We start from the raw sequence: 18,538 nt of genomic DNA on the forward strand, positions 1-18,538 counted from the left end.
ACTAAGTAATCACAAAAGACAGGAGTTTCCAGAAACTTCTCATACAAAAGATAAACTAATGTCTAGATTTTTCTTACAAAAGATAAGGGGCAATTTGGTAATTTGCACATAGCCTTGGTTTACGTGTTCAGTCCTAGAATTGCATTTATTTTGGGACGGAGGGAGTATGATAAACATTTTTTTATTTCTTCTACTATTCATCTTTTCTATAAATAGTCATATAAATAAAAAGATCTAAAGTTAGATCGATAGCACTTTTGATAATAGATATAGTGATGTTCATTTTTATTGTATTTATTTAATTCATTGAACATAAATTGTTGGTAAGTTTGAGAAAAATCAACAGCGTTATGTACCTTACCTCATATAAGTGGAACCCACTAAGGATCCTTAACTCTACTTCTCTATTCTTTCATGCAGCCACCACGTGATCGCGAAAGTTTGACTGTTAAAGACATCACGTTATGTATGTGCGATTTTGATCACTTGCAATGTCTATCAGGCAAAGTCCTCTAACATTATTTGATTCTAGAGAGAATGAGGATATGGCCCTATTGAGATATTATAAAGTACTACATGTTGATTGTGCTACGTTTTGAATGTAACGGTGTGCCACGTATCATATCGTGAGCAGATTATATATGAAGATATATAGTAAGTGTCTAAGTGATCAATGTAGAATATAATATATGAAACGTGAAGTAGAGAGAGCGAGGATATGCTTCTATTGTTCTATGAACAATGTACTCTGGCAAGTATCTATGTAGAATCGAATGTTGTAGTGAGTTTCAGACCTGCCCATCTTGAAACGGAAAAGGTCACACTCCAATCCATATAAAGGCATTCAAACCTCGTATTTTATTTTTTCTAGAGCTGCGCGAAAAATTGATTGCGTGACTAGCCACTCAGTAGCGATAAAATTAATGTTACAAATTTTCTGTAATGAACTCAGAGCATCATTAGCACCAGTGGTCTAGTGGTAGAATAGTACCCTGCCACGGTACAGACCCGGGTTCGATTCCCATTCCTCTTTCTCAACACTTGTTGTAATATAATATACTTATTCCTGAATATCATGCTTGGACACCATTTAAGGAATCGATTTCTTTTTCTTTTTTTTTTCTTCTTCAATGTTTCTGTGAATTGAGTTCATCGCACAGTTTACAAAAAGGAAAGGAAATGAAACACGCAAACATAAACCTTTCAGTGGTTGAACACTCCGATATGCCGAGCTACCCAATGTACTGTGTGGCGAAAGTATTTTCTTAATTCAACAAAATAATAACACTCTCTTAATTACTCGAAATGTCTCTCTTTCTCAACACTTGTTGTAATATAATATACTTATTCCTGAATATCATGCTTGGACACCATTTCAGGAATCGATTTCTTTTTCTTTTTTTTTCTTCTTCAATGTTTCTGTGAATTGAGTTCATCGCACAGTTTACAAAAAGGAAAGGAAATGAAACACGCAAACATAAACCTTTCAGTGGTTGAACACTCCGATATGCCGAGCTACCCAATGTACTGTGTGGCGAAAGTATTTTCTTAATTCAACAAAATAATAACACTCTCTTAATTACTCGAAATGTCTCTCTTTCTCAACACTTGTTGTAATATAATATACTTATTCCTGAATATCATGCTTGGACACCATTTCAGGAATCGATTTCTTTTTCTTCTTCTTCTTCTTCAATGTTTCTGTGAATTGAGTTCATCGCACAGTTACAAAAAGGAAAGGAAATGAAACACGCAAACATAAACCTTTCGGTGGTTGAACACTCCGATATGCCGAGCTACCCAATGTACTGTGTGGCGAAAGTATTTTCTTAATTCAACAAAATAATAACACTCTCTTAATTACTCGAAATGTCTCTCTTTCTCAACACTTGTTGTAATATAATATACTTATTCCTGATTATCATGCTTGGACACCATTTTAGGAATCGATTTCTTTTTCTTTTTCTTCTTCTTCTTCAATGTTTCTGTGAATTGAGTTCATCGCACAGTTTACAAAAAGGAAAGGAAATGAAACACGCAAACATAAACCTTTCGGTGGTTGAACACTCCGATATGCCGAGCTACCCAATGTACTGTGTGGCAAAAGTATTTTCTTAATTCAACAAAATAATAACACTCTCTTAATTACTCGAAATGTTTAATAGAAAACTAGTCAGTCTCGTATGCCAAGCTACCTAATGTACTGTGTGGCGAAAGTATTTTCTTAATTTAACAAAATAATAACACTCTCTTAATTACTCGAAATGTTTAATAGAAAACTAGTCAGTCTCGTACACTAGATATACCACAACATGAAGTGCTCCTAAGCAAGTTCTAGGCTAGCCTGCCTAGTCTACAGTAACGAGTTCATGCATGTTGTAAATGGCGCTCCAATATTTATATGCCTAAGCAACAACCGCACATCCATTAATAACGGTAAAACAAACCATTCTCACCAAATCATTCTATTCCTAAAGCTGGAGCCACGTAAACAGCTCCATATTTTTCATGGAGCATAGGTGGACCTGCTCTAGGAGTCTAGGGTAGAGTTGGTCAAGACGTGAAGTGATCTTTTCTAGAGGTGAGGTGGAGTGCTCGAATCGGCGCAGCATCATCGGCATGAGTAAAAAGATATAGCGGACCATGCGAGCCCAAAGGACAAGCTAGCATGCGATCGCCGTACGTGCATTCGTTGTGGATGGAACTTTAGTGTCCACGTCACTGATCTCATAATTTAATCTGAAGAGAATTACTAATTGAAGCCAATAACTTGGACACCAAGTCCTTGGGGGAAATTTCTAAGGTAATCACGCCATAGATTCCTAGGGTCTTCCGATCCTACCAGTACAGCAGCTCATATTTGTGCCAAAATCCATCTCGATCCCCCGTCAGCTCGAACCCACCGTGACAAGGACAACCACGCCATGGCGAGCATCCTGGAGAGGTTCGTCGACGCCGACCAGTGGGAGGCCGAGGACATCGTCGGCTGGCTGGGCATGGTCGTGCACGCCACCTTCCCCTTCGTCAGCTTCCAGCCCTACGGCGCCCGACCACCGCCCGGTCATCACCTCCTGCAGCGAGCGGGCCAGGCGGGCTCGTTGTGCATCTCCCGCCGGTACACCGCGCCGCAGTTGGCGCCGACGCCGCCGCGCTGGTGGTGCGGGTGGGGGGGGGGGGATTGCGACGTCGCCCTCCTCATGTTCCTCACGGCGGGCGGCGACTGGAGGGGCGTCTACCTGGAGGTCCTGGATGCGGCCACCGTCAGGCTCTCCGCACTCGTCACTCTCTAAATTCACTCTCTAAAAAGAATATCTCATCCTGGTAATCGAGATTCTCTACTCTACGTTCAGTTTCTCCGCGCTCGTTCACTCTCTATATCTCACTCTCTATATCCTAGTCATCTACATTTTCTACTCAAATCTATTCCACCCACCTCTTCTACTATCCCTGACGAGTGGGACCCACCCAACCTTATCTCCCACCCATCCACTCCCTCTCCCCATGTCTCTCTCCTCCCCTGCTTCTCCTCCGCGGCGAGTGGGCGGCGCCGGCCTTCCCCGGCGGCCCTCCCCGCGCCCGTGGCTGGCAGAGCTCGGAGGGCCCCCTGCTGCTCACCCGCCGGCGGCCCTCCTCCCTCCCTCGCCACGGCCCCCCGCGGCGGAGGAGCGCGCGGCCACTGCAGGGCGAGGCCGCGGCCATGGCGGCCTCCAGGGCTCCCGGAGCGGCGGCGAGCTCCGCGAAGGCGGCGGGGCAGCAACGGGGGGAACGGGGCGCCCGACGGCCGCGGCGGCGTGGCCAGCAGGCCGGCGAAGGGGGCAGTCCACGCCGCAGCCTCCCCTTCTGCTCCCTCAACTCGCGTGCTGGACGCGGCTCGCTCGGGCGGGCGGGCGGGACGGTGCCGCAGGCGAGCTCGGCGGCGCAGGCGGGCTGCCTCGCCGACGCGTCCTCCTCCGCGCCTGCGCCCCACTCCTCGCGGCCTGCGCCCCACTCCTCGCGGCCGCCGCCTCCTCATCTCTGGCCGCGCTCCGCGCGCGGGGGGCGGACGCCCGTCCCTACCCCTGCCCCCGGCGGCGGGGTTGCTCGGCCCGGGGCGGGCCTGCGCGGCGAGGCAGGGCGGCGGCCTCCCTCCCTCCCTCTCCCTCCCTGGCGAGCTCCCCCACGGTGGCGCGCGCCCTCCCTCCCGCGCGGGGCCATGGCGCCCACCTCGCCGCGACTCCTCCTCGCGGCCGAGCTGCAGTGGCCCTCGAGCTCGCCTGCTTGGACGGCACGGCTCGAGCTCGGCGGCCCGGCTCAAGCTCGGCGGCCCGGATTCGGCGCCGGGGAGCTCCGCGCAGGGCGGCGGCCGAGCTCGCCGCGGCCGGGCCTTCCCTCTCCTCCCCTGCCCCGCACTCTCTCCGCCCTCGTCACCTTCTCTCCTTCCTCTGCGGCGCCTCCCCCCTTCCATGCGGGGCCATGGCGGCTCGGGGCGGGACGGCGCGAGCTCGAACAGGGGCGGCGGCGGTGGAGGCCCGCGGCGGGGCGACCTTCGCGCGGCCCGGCGTGCGGACCGAGCTCGCGCGGCTCGGCGAGCAGGGGCGGCCGCGGTGGTGCGGCGAGCGGGGCGGACGCAGCGAGGCCGCGGGACGGTGTGGGACCCGCGCCACGGTGGCGGCGTAGCGCGCGGCCGCTATCTGCGCTGGGTTTGGAGAGCGGAGTCTCGCCCGCAGCCATAGAGAGCGAGGTAGCGCGCCCCGCTGCAGCGTTTTTCTCTTTAAATCGGCTCTGTAAGCTGCGTTGCGTATCGCTTACAGAGCCCAGTGCGGGCAGCCTCACGCCGGTCCTCTCCCGCGCCTTGGGTGACACGGAGCCCTGGGCCTCGCGCGTCTGCTGGGCGCTCGCCGACGGCGCGTGCTGGGGCCTCTTCGCCGAGCTGTGCCGCAGGAACGGCGTGCCGCTGACCGGCTTCATGTCCCGCCAAATGTTTAGATGAGCGTAGCGGGAGCTACCACCACGCTCATCTACCGTTCATTCAGTTTGCAAGATGAACTGAACAGATCACTATACCACAGCCCAAAATTCACGACTCCATTGTGGTCGGTACAAGTCATTTTAACAAGTCATTTCAACGACTGATCATCGGTCGCTATAGAGTTATACCGACACTAACTATTTGCCGCTAAAAGTGGCGTCGGTATAAGTCTATGCCGACCAATAGGTTTTCACCGACCGACCATCCGATGCTGTTTGGAGACAATACCGACTGATGGTTCAACGGGACCATTCAATTGGATTTAAAAATAAAGAAGATAAAGTCTAATTTAACCATATCTGGGATGACATTAACCATACAAATATTCATCATGATGTTGATTCATTTATATTAGTGCAAACCCAAAGTGTTACATTAAACAATAGATTCTATATTACAAATATCCTAGCTAGCATAGCTCATATTGGCATCTATCAGCTCCTCAGCACTTTGATCAGCTTACTTCAACCTAGCACTCCTCCTAGAAGTTCCTGAAAATAAAAATTGGCATTCAATCAGTGACATCCTACAAACCTCCTTTCTCAAGGCATAGAAACAATGACCAAATATGCAACGTCTGGATCAAAAATGAGTATTACACACAATTTCAACTCTGTAAAATGTTACTTCCCTTGCAATGCAATGATGGAACAGAGCGCTTCTAGTATTTCAATCTAAAGTGGTCAAGTCAATGGTTAAAATACAAAAAAGTAATACCAATACTAAAGTGACACATGTAGAGAACAGATAGTCAAACTTTAGCGGCCACAAAGAGTGGAAAAAGAAAGTCAAACTTGCAGATTTTGAGAACAAATAGCAAATTTGCAACATAAACACAATATCAGAATAACTTGAGAACACATTATAGTTATAGTAAGAAGTTAAAAGAAGGATATTGGCGCACAGATCAATCAATATGCACTAGAAGTGCTACATTCAGATAGATTTCGATCTCATAACTGCAAGTAATAATGGCTTTCTATAATAAATAGAATTCATGTTCAATGTATTAACTAACTTTGCTGCATTTAGTTTAGTTTGCATCAAAATAACAGAAAGAAAATTTATATCACCTAACAGAGTTGGCTCAGATCCACTACTAAGATATGCTTGTTCGATATAATGGGGAAACCATATAAGGATATAAAATGGAAAAAAGACTCTGAAGAACTGCAAGCATCAGAAAATTAATTGTAATCAGTAAAACATAGCTATAGTTTCTAAAGACAACAGATTCTAGCTCATAAGAGTTTCTGAGTTTTATGTCATTTAGATTGTAATAAACTGATTCCTTCTAGTCTCGGTCATATATCTTTAGCTAAAATGGATACTGCAAGAAAACAATATTTGATTTCTATCATCAATAAATAGATATTGAACTCTACTTGAAGTAAACAAGACAATACACATTGCTCCGACAGATCTACTTCACCAGAATAGTTCGATAGAATGACAAAAAGAAGGGAATACCAGTAGATACTTCCCACATGGTTAATCAAATACATTGATGAGATGAACGACCAGTGCCTAAGAAAAAAGATCCATTAGGAGGGAACACTATACCAGTGCCTAAGAAAAAAGATCCATTAGGAGGGAACACTATGGAAACAATTGGTGCACATAATCCATAGCGTTCTCATATACCTATACATGAGAAGGGAGGAGGAATGGGGAAAATACCTCAGCAATGGTGGATCCGTGAACAAAAATTGACTAAAAGGAGATGAATTGATGAATGGGGAAGAAGAAAGGCGGATGTACCGTACCTCCAATGGAGATGTAGGGGAGGCAGTGTGCAGTTCCAAATGTTCCCGGCCTTCTGCATGACGAGCTACAGCGCGGTGGGATTGAGGCCGAGCCTCCAGCAAGGTGGAAGTAGATCGCCAGCCATGGGAAGCAGCGGAGGGCCAGGCGAGTGCGACAGGAAGGCGTCACGGGCGGGGGTAGGAAGGCATCTGCGGCGGCAGGGAGGTATCGACGGTGGCTCAGGTGAGCGTGGGCCGGAGCTGCAGTAGGGAGGTGTCGGCGGATACGCCACGGGCGGGTGTGGGATGGAGCTCCGGCAGCGATGCGTCGGCGGCAGCGGTTCGAGCGAGTGCGGCCGGAGCTGCGGCAGGTAGGCGTCGGCAAACGAACAACAGGAGAGCGTGGGATGGAGCTCCGGCGAGATGCGGCGGCGGCGGCGCGGGAGAGCGCGGGGCGGAGCTGCGAAGGAGGCGTCAGTAGGGCGCAGGCGAGCTCGCGGCAGCCGCTGGATTTGGGGATGAAGCTAGGGTTTAGCTCGGGCCTTCTATACGACAAGAGGATATTGGGCTGTGCCTTCAAAATTCTTTGCAGCTCCAAGTGGACTTCGTGCGGCCCAAAATTAAAGATACATTTGCCGGCTGCTGGGTGGATGCTATATTACCTCTCTACCGACTAATCTCTGACGATGAATATAAATAGAAGTAGCGACTGATTGTTGGATGTAAAATCTCGCATTACCGACTAATGATGCGACGTGCATTTTTACCGACCGATAGTCTATCGGTGATAACTGATTTTTACCGACCCACGTGTGATGCTAAAATGAGGTTGTGGTATAGTGGATGACACGTGGAATGGAAGGGATAAGAGCTTTTTTTTTACCGAGAGGTTATGGGTAATGGCTTCGTTGACCATTTGGCTGCGTTCATATGTATCCAGTGGCTTGTCTTGTCGTGGGGTCTGAAATCTCCATTTGTTTTTGCTGGATGGGTCCATGGGGGACCGATCACCGATGTGGGCTCCATTCATCGTTTCTTGTCGCTTGCATATGTGTTGTTTGGTTTACTTTAATCTTCATTCTTTGCTGTGCTTTGGGTTTAAATTTTTAGGGTTTGGGATTTTAGTGTTTGGGTTTTGAGTTTATGGTTGTAGCATTTAGAATTTAGGGCTTAGGGTTTTGGGTTAGAATTAGAATTTAAAGTTTGGGTTTTTCGGGTAAACGTTTTAATGGATTTAGGGTTATTGTGTTTAGGGTTTAGGATTTTAAGATTTTAGTGTTAGGCATGGTTTTTAAGTCGTCGCCTTGGCGACGCCGTCGCCTAGTCGTCCAGGCGAGAAAAAATGTGCGGCGTCCAGGGCGCCAGGAAATCGATGGATATGGCGTCTTCAGTCGTCGCCTAGGCGGGTCTGGCGTCCGAGGCGAGCGCCGCTGTAAGCATCTAGGCCCTCAAGGTATGTTTCGGTGATTAATGACAATCATTATTGTGACTAATGAGTTTGTGCAGCTTAATAGATCATTATCGCTCATTTGGTCATATGTCAAAAGAGGCCCCTCAATTTCATTATCCAAAAAGGCGATCTCGGTATTCAACTCATTTTTATGTCAAGACTAAAGATCTTTCTAGTCCTAAGTGTCATAAGGTTGAGAAGGACACTTAGGTTAGTATAGGTTTTATAGTTTTGTAGTGATCGCACTATTAAGAGGGGTTAAGGCCAAGTAACTTGAGCATGGACATGGTCAATCAAAAATGGATGCACACTATGGTCACTCAGGTTTCTAGAAGTTCAAATAAGTGGTTCTCAACTTATATCTCAAGAATATTTGGATTTCATTCAAGACTTAAAACAGAAAAGGCAAAATCAGAAAAAGTCTTTAACACCGGTTTAACCGACGCTCTCCCTTTTCTATACGTCGGTTAAACGAAGTCAGCAGAGTCTGGACAAGTCAATACACCGGTTAAACCGACGTGTTTGAATTTAACGTCGATGCATTAGTCCAGAGTTGGTTTTTCCAGGGTAATTCAAGTTCTATACGCCGGTTAAACCGACGCTGTTTGAAATAAGACGTCGGTGCAATTGACCAGTGAGATGGTTTTTCCATGGATTTCTGAAGTTGTACTCACCGGTTAAACCGACGATGGTTTTGAGTTAACGTCGGTGCAGTTGTCTAGAGACTTGGTTTTTCAGTTGATCAGTGGACAACTACACTCACCGGTTAAACCGATGATACGTCGGTTAATCTGCCCAAGTTGTAACGGTTAGTTTTCAGAAGGGGCAGTTTACATTCATTGGTTAAACCGACGCTGGCTATTGGAGGATCGTCAGATTAACCGGCGCTATGCAGTTTTCTGGCAGCTTTTCTCCAACGGCTCTATTCGTGTGAGCTGCCTATATATACCCCTCCAATGGGTCATTTTGCTACTCTTGACACCAGCCAACATCCAAACACTCATACTATAGTCAAGAGCCACCTTGAGCTTCATCTTTCACATACTTGTTCATTCAATCAATCAAGAAGCAAGATTAAGGACTTGAGTAGAGAGAAGCTTGTGTGCATCCGTTCTTGGTGATCGGTTCTTGCTCAAGTGAAGGCCTTAGCTTGTTATTCTTGGTGATTGGCATCACCTAGGCGATCTTGGTGATCGAGGTGTTTCTCGCGGAGCTTGCCAAGGATTGTGGGAGCCCGGAGAAGAAGATTGTACGTGGCTTGATCTCCACCACGCCGGGATGGTGAACGGAGATTCTTAGTGAGTGCCCTCGTCTCGGTGACTTGGGAGGTGACAAGACTCTTTGTGAGTGTCACAACATGGATTAGGGGTGTGTGCCAACACATCGATACCACGGGAAAAAATCCGGTCGTCTCTTGTTCACTCTCTTTATTCAAGCATTTTCTTTCATGCAATTTATTCATGTGCTTGACTTAGAGATCATAACTTAGCTCTACCTTGCTAGGCTTTACTTCTCGTTACCTCTTTCTTAGCTTGTGTAGATAGCTTAGTTATCCGGTTGGTGAATTGGTGCCTTACTAGCATTGCATAGGTTAAGATTGCTTTATTGTGTTTTAGAAATTGAAAAAGGCCCAATTCACCCCCCCTCTTGGTCCATCGATCCTTACAGCCGCAGAGTGATTTGGCGATGGGGGCGCGCGGGGCTGCGGGGGAAAAGGGCGCGCGCGGGAATCGCAGGCGGGAAACAGAGCAGAGTTGCGCGCGCGAGGAAATCGCGCGCCAACACCTCCCGCCGCGAGTACATCTCACGGGCGGGGATTCAGAGCGAGAGAGGGGAATAGAGAGGGAAAGATAGAGGGTGGCCGGCCGCCAGTACCTGGAATCCTCTTTGGTGGTGCTCTACTCTGACCTAGCCGTGGCTGCTCTCCAATCCGTGGCTCGAGCCCCTTCTTCTCCAATCAATTTGCTTCTTCTTCCTCTTCTCCAACCAATCCGGGCGGATTCCCTCAATTCCCGCACCCAGGAGCTCCTGGTTCTTCTCCGGCGTGCCCACCTCTGCCTCCCTGTCGCCACCCCTTCCTGGAGCTGCATCACAGGGACACAGGTACCTCTGCCTCTCCTCTTCCCTCCCTCTGCTCAGTTGCTTTTGTTTATGGTCAGAGTGCAAGGCTGCGCATCTACTTATATTTGGAATTAGTGCTCTGCTCTGCTGTCCATGTGCGCCTTGCATGTGCACTGCTTTTGCTTATGCTAGAGTAGCGCATCTATTTATGCTAGACTGATGTCCTTTGCTTGGCTTTTGTGGTGTGCCCATGTGTGCATTGTCTGCTTGTGCCTGGTGCATGTGCATGCGCGTGTGCTGCTGCTGCTGCATGCCTCCCTTTTGCTTGGCTTTTGTGTTGTGCATTTTGTTTAATTATTCTTTCCTAATCCCATGTGTGCCCTGTGTCTCTAGTTTAGTCTTTAAATCTGTGTTGTGCTTGTTCAATTGATTAGTCTAATGTTAGTGCTCTCACTTCTTTGAACTATGTGCTCACTGCTCACTTGATTAGTCTAATGTCAGTGCTTTTTGTAATTGTAATTTGTGCTTTTGTTCTTTTTATGCAGTACAAGATAACAGCAAGCAATGGCTAGTCTACCCTCAGTCAACAATGAGAACTATGATCCAAAAACTAATAAAGCAAGGAAGGCAAGGTCTAATGATCCAGGCTGAAAGTATGGCTACTAGGCAAACCTTGAAAACAGAGATCAAGTGACATGTACCCTCTGTGACACCATGGTTCATGGAGGGACTAAAAGGTTGAAGCAGCACTTGGCAGGTGGGTATGGAGATCAAGCGACTGTATATTGGTGCATGTTTGTGCTGCCTCTATTCTAGATGAGGGTATGTATATGGCGTCGCCTCGCCGCGCGCCTTATTCGCCTAGGAGTCCGAAAGGGGGTCGCTCGCCGCACCTCGCCTTTCCGCCTTAAAAACCATGGTGTTAGGGTTATTGGGTTTAGAGTTTAGGATTTTAGGGTATTACTGTTTGGGTTTAGTGTTTAGGATTTTAGCTTTTAGGGTTTTAGAGTTTTGGGTTTATGGTTTTAGTATTTATTAGGGTTTACAGATTTAGGATTTAGGGTTATTGTGTTTAGGGTTTATGGTTCTAGGATTTTAGTGTTAGGGTTATTGAGTTTAGGGTTTAGAGTTTTAGGGTATTGCTGTTTGGATTTAGGGTTTAGAATTTTAGCGTTTATGGTTATAGAGTTTTGGGTTTATGTTTTAGTATTTATTAGGGTTATTGGGTTTAGGGTTTACAGATTAGTGTTTTAGTGTTTGGATTTTGGGTTTATGATTGTAGGATTTATGGTTTATGGTTTTAGGATTTAGAGTTAGAGTTAGAATTTAAAGTTTAGGGTTTTCAGGTTAATGTTTTAGTGGGTTTAGGGTTTTAAGGTTTTAGTGTTTGAATTTATAGTTTAGGATTTAGGATTATAATTTTAGAAATGTCATGAAAGAGGATTCACACTTTTTTTCGGCTGGAGAAAACTAGCAATAATGACGTGGGTTGCAATAATGGTGTGGGTTGTCTTCTTGAAGAAGACATGCGATCCATGGAGAGGGAGGTCAATGCTTTTCCTTCTTGTGGAAGACAGACTGAGTGGTCACTTCATGATGGTCCCACCAAACACTATTTCTACTTTGACTGCCTCATGCTAATCGGTATCATTTCCGCCAAACGAATGCACGTATGTATCTTTGATCGTGATTTATTAGTCCAACTAGTAGTGCAGTAGTAACCTTGCGCACGAATCTTCAAGATTCTTGGCGCAATCTGCTCGTTGCTCAAGGTGGGTAGCTCTCGCTGCACGCAGCACATCCTCGTTGGTCATGTCCCTGACCGACGACGTCAAAGTGGAAATCTTGAAGAGGCTCGCCGGCGCCGACGACCTGGCGCGGATGGAGCGCACCTGCAGGGACCTGAGGCGCCTGGTGGCCGAGCGCGACGGCGAGCTGTGGAAGCCCATGTACGAGGCCCTGAGAGCGCAGCAGCGCCGGCGCCGGCGCGGCGGTAGGTGGGGGCTTTGGTTCTTCCTCCGCTCTGAGATCTCGGACCTGAGTCCGAGGAGGAGGTGCTCAGCTGGAAGGAGAAGTTCATGAAGACCAGACAGCGTCTCCGGGACACGTCGTTCTGGGCTTCTAGCGCCGGACGGTCTCCCACCCCCTTTCTCCATTTCCGCCGAGCCACTGCACGGAAATATCATCGTGCTTACTGGACTGGTTGCTGGATCCACCGGAGCAGGACACGGTTTCAACAAGGGGCAAAAGCACCGCCGGCCACCGCCGGAAGGTGGCAAGGACTAGGAACGTCGACAAGAAGAAGTGGCACGGCGCCGGCGCGATCCACTCGCCGTCGTCTCGCTATGGATGGCAGCATCGGTGACATTGGGATGGTACGTTTGCATGTATCCAAATTTCAATCTTGGAGAATATGGACTGACCACGTCATAATTTATGCTATATAACTGCCTGTGTCACTCTCCATAGTGTGTTGTACGGGAGAAAATTGCAAAAATGGAACTTGAAATAATGTGCTTCGCAAATTTGCCATTCCAAACATGGACTTCGTAAAAACAGGACTCCAAATGTTAGGCATTTTATTATACTGCCATTGGGGTATTTTTTCGCTTTTCTTTTCTCTTTTCAGGTATTTGGGAGGATGAAATGTCTTTCTTGCCCCTCTGTATTTGCATCACGGACTGAAACCGAACCCTAACCAGTGCCGGCGGCCACCGCACCACCGTCCACCGGCTGGCCATCCCACCACCGCCGGCACCCCACTGCCATCCACCGCAGCATGCCGCTCCCCGCCCTTGACGGGCTCCCGGCCCCGCCAGCTGTGCCCTAGGGCAGCGGTGACCTGGCTGCGCTGGGCGTGGCCGCGCCTGCCTTGGCCGATAGCGGAGGCGGCCTGGCTTGGCCTGGCGTCAGCGCGCCCGCCCCGGCCGAGAGCGGAGGCGGCAACAGCCTGGCTGCCAGGGGCGGCGGCGCTCATCCTGGCGGCCTGCTGCACGCCTGCAGCAGCCTGCCTGCCTGCCTGCTAGGGCGGCGGCACCCTGGTATCTGAAGTTTTCATATGTTCTCATAGGTATCGCGATAGGAGACGAGAGAGCAGCGCAAAATGATTCGGATGCAAATACAGAGGGGCAAGAAAAAGACATTTCATCCTCCTAAATACCTGAAAAGAAAAAAGAAAAGAAGGAAAATATCCTAAATGGCAGTATAATCAAGTGCCTAACGTTTGGAGTCCCGTTTTTACGAAGTCGATGTTTGGAATGGCAAATTTGCGAAGCGCATTGTTTCGAGTCCCATTTTTACAAATTTCTCGTTGTACGGATCCAAATGAAAAGGATTTGCCAATATTTCTGGGGAAATATCATACTGTTTTGTTGAAACTGAACTTTAAATTTGTCATGGGTTTCAAATAGAGAAATGACTGTGTTTCCATACTTGAATTATTACCACAAGAATTCCTTACATCCTTTCAACATCTGAGAATGCATCTGTCATGGAACGGGCGGCATCGAGCTTAAATCTTAGAAGGTTAATGAGAGAGGAATCTTGAACCAAGTTTCTTAGTATCTGAATCATAAATGAGATAAGAAGTTCGTTCAAAAAATAAATGAGATAAGAAATATTTATTTAAGACAAGAGATGTTTTGGTACGATTAAGGATGCAAGTGGGTACCAATGGTGTGTTTTGGGCCAGCTAATTAATTACGATGTTATGACACTCTAGTTCATTTTTCCACCTAAATTATTTACGCATATTGTAGTTTATTTTATCAACTTTTCGGATCGACCCAATAACCCAAAAATTATCTAACTTGCATCTCTAGTTACGATACAAACACAAAATGGGAAAGTAATAACCTGGTTGGTTAAGTTTTTGTTGTATAATCTATCCGTCTACCTCAAGGCATATTGACATTCTAAATCTTGCCCAAAGTGTAAACCATTCCGACTCCCTTAACAGTATTCTTTTGTGTCCACTCAGTTGTCTTCAGTAACTTCGTTAGTATTTACAAAACAAACCTATTCTTACCTGTTTCTCAATTTTGTAGTTACATTATTCACTTGGTCTTTATGATAATGTGACTTATAAAAGCAGAATATTATTACTTTGTCAACATTATGATGTGACAATAGCTTAGGTGGTTAGATTTTTTGTGCGATTTATCCATCTAAATTTGATCTCAAGATGGATCAGTCCAGTCTCTCATAAGCGTTCAAAGTAGGTCGATAATTATCTGCAACCAATGATTAAGCTAGTGCTACAATTCTAATTGGAAAAACTCAAGAATTGAGTGCATATCTACCTTTACACTATCCTATATTGGGATTTGGATAAGCACCTCGTAGAGGTATCCTACAATGGAATTGTGGATCACTTGAATCGTGACTAACTTGGCTCGCCTCTAGCAAGGACGATTAGCTCTCGTTTGGTCAGTTGTGTTATCTCCTTTTTAATGGATGAATTCTTTTTATTGCGGGTAATGGATGAATTCCATTTGATCTCCTTCAACTTTGGGACTATAAGTTCGATTCGCCTCTTCCAACCGTAACACCCTCAACAACTATTTAAAATCGGATGTGCTTTCTCTCTGGACAATTTAAACCTGATATTGTGTTGCTAACATTGTGAAGGAGGGGATGGCGAGATGGTGGGCAACACCGCGAGGGGCTGCAGGAATTACCTTTCAAAATGGATGGGAATTGATGTGATATGTTTGTTGAGAGATTTGATGTTGGGTTGCTGCATTTTTCATTTTTGTTGTATTGTTTAATCTGAGTTTTCATCTTCTTTAATATAATCGGCAACTCTCTTGTCCAGTTTGTTAAAAAAAATTGGACGGATACCCTCAATATTTCATCATCTTTGTCGTTCACCTCTCCTTAAAACCTCCATTACGAGTTACTCTACGAGACATGGTGATGCGCCCAGGCCCAGCTCATCCAGCTCACCAGTTGGCCCCGTTTCAAAAAAAAAAAAAGCTCACCAGTTGGCCGAGAAGGGAACCCAAATCGCAAGCAATAGCGGCGTGGGCCCCATGTTTGACTAACCAAACTGCTCGCTGTGGGGTCGCTGAGTCCGCGTGCCAGGCGCCCACGAGCCCGAACCAGACCCGACCGGGCCGACCCCGACCCTGCACCGGAATCCTTTCCCGCACCTTCCTTCCCTGTTCTCTCCGTCTCTGGTTCGACGACCGGACTCGCTGCTCCGCCCCGCCGCATTCGGATCCGGCGCGGCCGCTCCCGATCCCGCCCGGCACCATCCGCCCCCGCGCTCCGACTGCGCCACGACCCGGTCCGCGGGGCCGAGCCCGCCCCGGCGCTTCCGCGGCCGGCGCCATGGCGAGCGCCGCAGGCGGCGAGCACGTGCCGGCGCCGGCGGAGGCCGAGCCGCTGGAGCTCGTGCTGTTCCAGGTCGCCGAGTGCTACGTCTACCTGGTGCGCACCCACGCCCTTCGTATTTCATGGGCAGTTTAGTGTAGTAGTAGTGCCCTGTGCTGTGTGCCCATCAGCCCATGCCAGCTCATTCTCTGCAAGTTTGGGCGGCGCTGTTCGTTTGAAACATGCTGATTCTACTGTGGGTTTATGCGCAGATACCTCCGAGGAAGACGGCTGCCTCTTACAGGTACACATCTCGAGCTCACTAAAGGATGTGGTTGTCGACTCTTAGCCTTCTAGGAGTTGTGATGTACTAGTTCGTTCTGTCTGGATCAGTAAACTAGACACAATTAGGAGTGTCTGTCCGTGCATGAGCTAGATCGATCTTGAAAGTTTGAATTAGCTAAGGGTTGTCGCGTCTCACCGATTCTTGGTTGCTTCTTTGTTCAGAGACCATCTGAGCTGTTCATTCATGATTGGGCCTGTTCCTTCCCGACTTGGTATAAGTTGAGATACATATTTTGTTCCATGGGACTCATCGTTATAGATTACACTGGTGATAAAATCCAGGGCGGATGAGTGGAACATCAACAAATGGGCATGGGAAGGGGCGCTTAAGGTTGTCAGCAAGGGCGAGGAATGCATCATCAAATTGGAAGATAAGAACACAGGTACAATATTTATTTTAGTGCTTTTGCCCAGATTCTTTTTCACTCATGGTATTAATTCTGTGGATGTGTTTCAGGGGAGCTGTATGCTAGGGCATTTCTCAGAGAGGGTGAGCCACATCCGGTGGAACCTGTAATTGATAGCAGCAGGTCTGTGTCTGGTGTTACCACAAAATATTGTCTAATCCTACAATGAAATATATGCCTTTGTATTTGTTAGTGTCCATAAAAAACACTTGAAGACTGTATAGCCAGAACCTCAAATGATTCTTGCTGCTTGAAATTTTTCTTGCAGATATTTTGTACTCCGCGTTGAAGAGAATATAGGTGATGACTCTCTACCTTGGGTGGGGTCTATGATGTTCCTTGTGCCTTAATGTTTTACTTAGTGTTGAGTTGAGGATCATAGGATTTGGTACTTAACGTTGAATTGATGTGGTCAGTGCAGTCTCACATGGTAATATACTAGAAGCATAACAAATCCCACTGTGAACTGCAGATGGGCGTCAGCGTCATGCTTTTATAGGTTTAGGCTTCCGTGAAAGACCTGAAGCATATGACTTCCAAGCTGCTCTACATGATCATATGAAGTATCCTTCTGTTCGTTTACGACATGATATGACTGTCTTAAAAAATCACAATGATTTTTTCCTGTGCAATTCCTCAATGACTAGAAGTTATGTATGTTGAATCCTATTTGATATGGCCTCTTAACATTGATTTTGATTAGCCATAATAGATAGTACGGTGTATATTGTTGACTCAGATCTTTCATCATTTAATTATTATCCTCCTCCCTGCAGTCAGATCATAGTTTAGTTGGCAATTGTGTTCTAATGTGAGTTTTATGAAATATTTCTTTATTTTCCACATGGAATTCAATTTGTTTTCTGCAGTTATCATTGTGTGATTATGATATTGCTTCCAATATCTTATATTTATATAATGCACCAGTTTTCCTGTATGATTTGTTCTTCTCTTACATTATCAAAGATATCTAAACAAAAAGAAGGCTGCTGAAGAGATGGTTCAGCACTATGAGAAGCAATCATCAGTGGATTACAGCCTCAAAGAAGGGGAAACTTTGGTTCTTCAGCTTAAAAATGTAAGTTTTCATCGAAATATTTTACTTGAAAAAAACTGAATCAGAGATCATGTTTGATGACAGGTTGTCTTCTAAGGTCTGCAAAATTAGAATATAGGATTTTCTTCGTAGTTGTACCCTAGGTTGCTTAAGCAATGACATTTATTGGAAGGAGAACAATAAACAGCTATATCATGGAATCCTTATCAATCTATAAGTGCCTTAAAATGATCTGATCGATCTAAGCCATGTTGACCTAGACTATTCTCATGTCAGTTTTGCTTATGCATAGTTTCCATCGAGATTTCTCTTATGGCATTTGAGTATCAAATCCCCTAGCATATCAGTAAACATATTAGTCTGAGGCTTTGAGCTACTCTCGAGCCCTACTGTACTGTATTGAAGGGTATCTGTATTGCCGTGCAAATTTTGTAGCCTGTATCCCCTTTTGTTCGAATTTTATAGCTATATTTGTCTTTGTGATATTTCCTGAGTGTCTGGGTTTACTTTTGTTGTGTGCAGAAAGAAACCGGTACCAAGACAAAATCAGCGTTTTTTGAGCAAGGCCTAAACAAGCTCTCAGTGAGTGAAAAGACAAACTCCAAGGAGGCCCCTGTCTCCCTTAAACTCCCCCCACCTCCACCTTCACCCGTCTCTCCAACCGATTCTGGAGTTGCAGCATCCCCATTCAAAGCAGAGTTTCCTCCCCAAGAACCTGCTGCTGAACCCGCCAGCACAACCAGCGCTCTCCCCTCCAAAGCTGAACTTTCTCCTGAGCAACCCGCTGCTGCAGAGAAGGTCGAGCAAGAAACCGGGGATGAGGACTTTGGGGACTTTCAGGCTGCCGGGTGATGTATCATGTATCCTGTACATACACCATGTTACTGCGACTGCCTTTTTATTTTTATTTTGTCTACTTCCTATCAGCTGCGACTTTTACCGGCGCTCGTGTTGCTGTATAGAGAGCTACAGTACCATCTCATAATCTATACAAATACATGGACAAACCTTGTACCTTCTCTTTTTCAGTAGTATGCAGGAATCTGTTTTGCCCAAAGCTTGCAGATTTCATTTCCAAATCCGATGAGGGCTCGGGACGCTATTGGATATCCAAGCAATTCCCACCTGAGTTCATCCTATTCGGGCTCT

At 46.7% G+C, this 18,538-nt stretch overlaps 1 protein-coding gene across 1 annotated transcript; it reads left to right on the forward strand.

Moving 5' to 3' along the window:
* Positions 1-15,392: 15,392 nt before the first annotated feature.
* On the forward strand, positions 15,393-18,417 carry LOC120673028 (uncharacterized protein At1g03900-like). The gene is made up of 8 exons (XM_039953705.1): positions 15,393-15,697; positions 15,853-15,884; positions 16,208-16,308; positions 16,383-16,455; positions 16,601-16,632; positions 16,805-16,895; positions 17,299-17,410; positions 17,912-18,417. The coding sequence occupies exons 1-8, from the start codon at positions 15,599-15,601 to the stop codon at positions 18,239-18,241; spliced, it is 870 nt and encodes a 289-aa protein (XP_039809639.1). The 5' UTR covers positions 15,393-15,598; the 3' UTR covers positions 18,242-18,417.
* Positions 18,418-18,538: the final 121 nt, after the last annotated feature.

Source organism: Panicum virgatum, chromosome 5N (assembly GCF_016808335.1).
Source record: "Panicum virgatum strain AP13 chromosome 5N, P.virgatum_v5, whole genome shotgun sequence".
NCBI lineage: Eukaryota > Viridiplantae > Streptophyta > Magnoliopsida > Poales > Poaceae > Panicum > Panicum virgatum.

What these genes read in the sequence shown, in the direction of transcription:
- LOC120673028 (XM_039953705.1), top strand. Translation starts at nt 15,599, where the DNA reads ATGGCGAGCGCCGCAGGCGGCGAGCACGTGCCGGCGCCGGCGGAGGCC. An exon ending in ATTGGAAGATAAGAACACAG is followed by an intron (nt 16,309 to 16,382) that starts GTACAATATTTA and finishes GATGTGTTTCAG; the next exon opens with GGGAGCTGTATGCTAGGGCA. An exon ending in GCTCTACATGATCATATGAA is followed by an intron (nt 16,896 to 17,298) that starts GTATCCTTCTGT and finishes ACATTATCAAAG; the next exon opens with ATATCTAAACAAAAAGAAGG.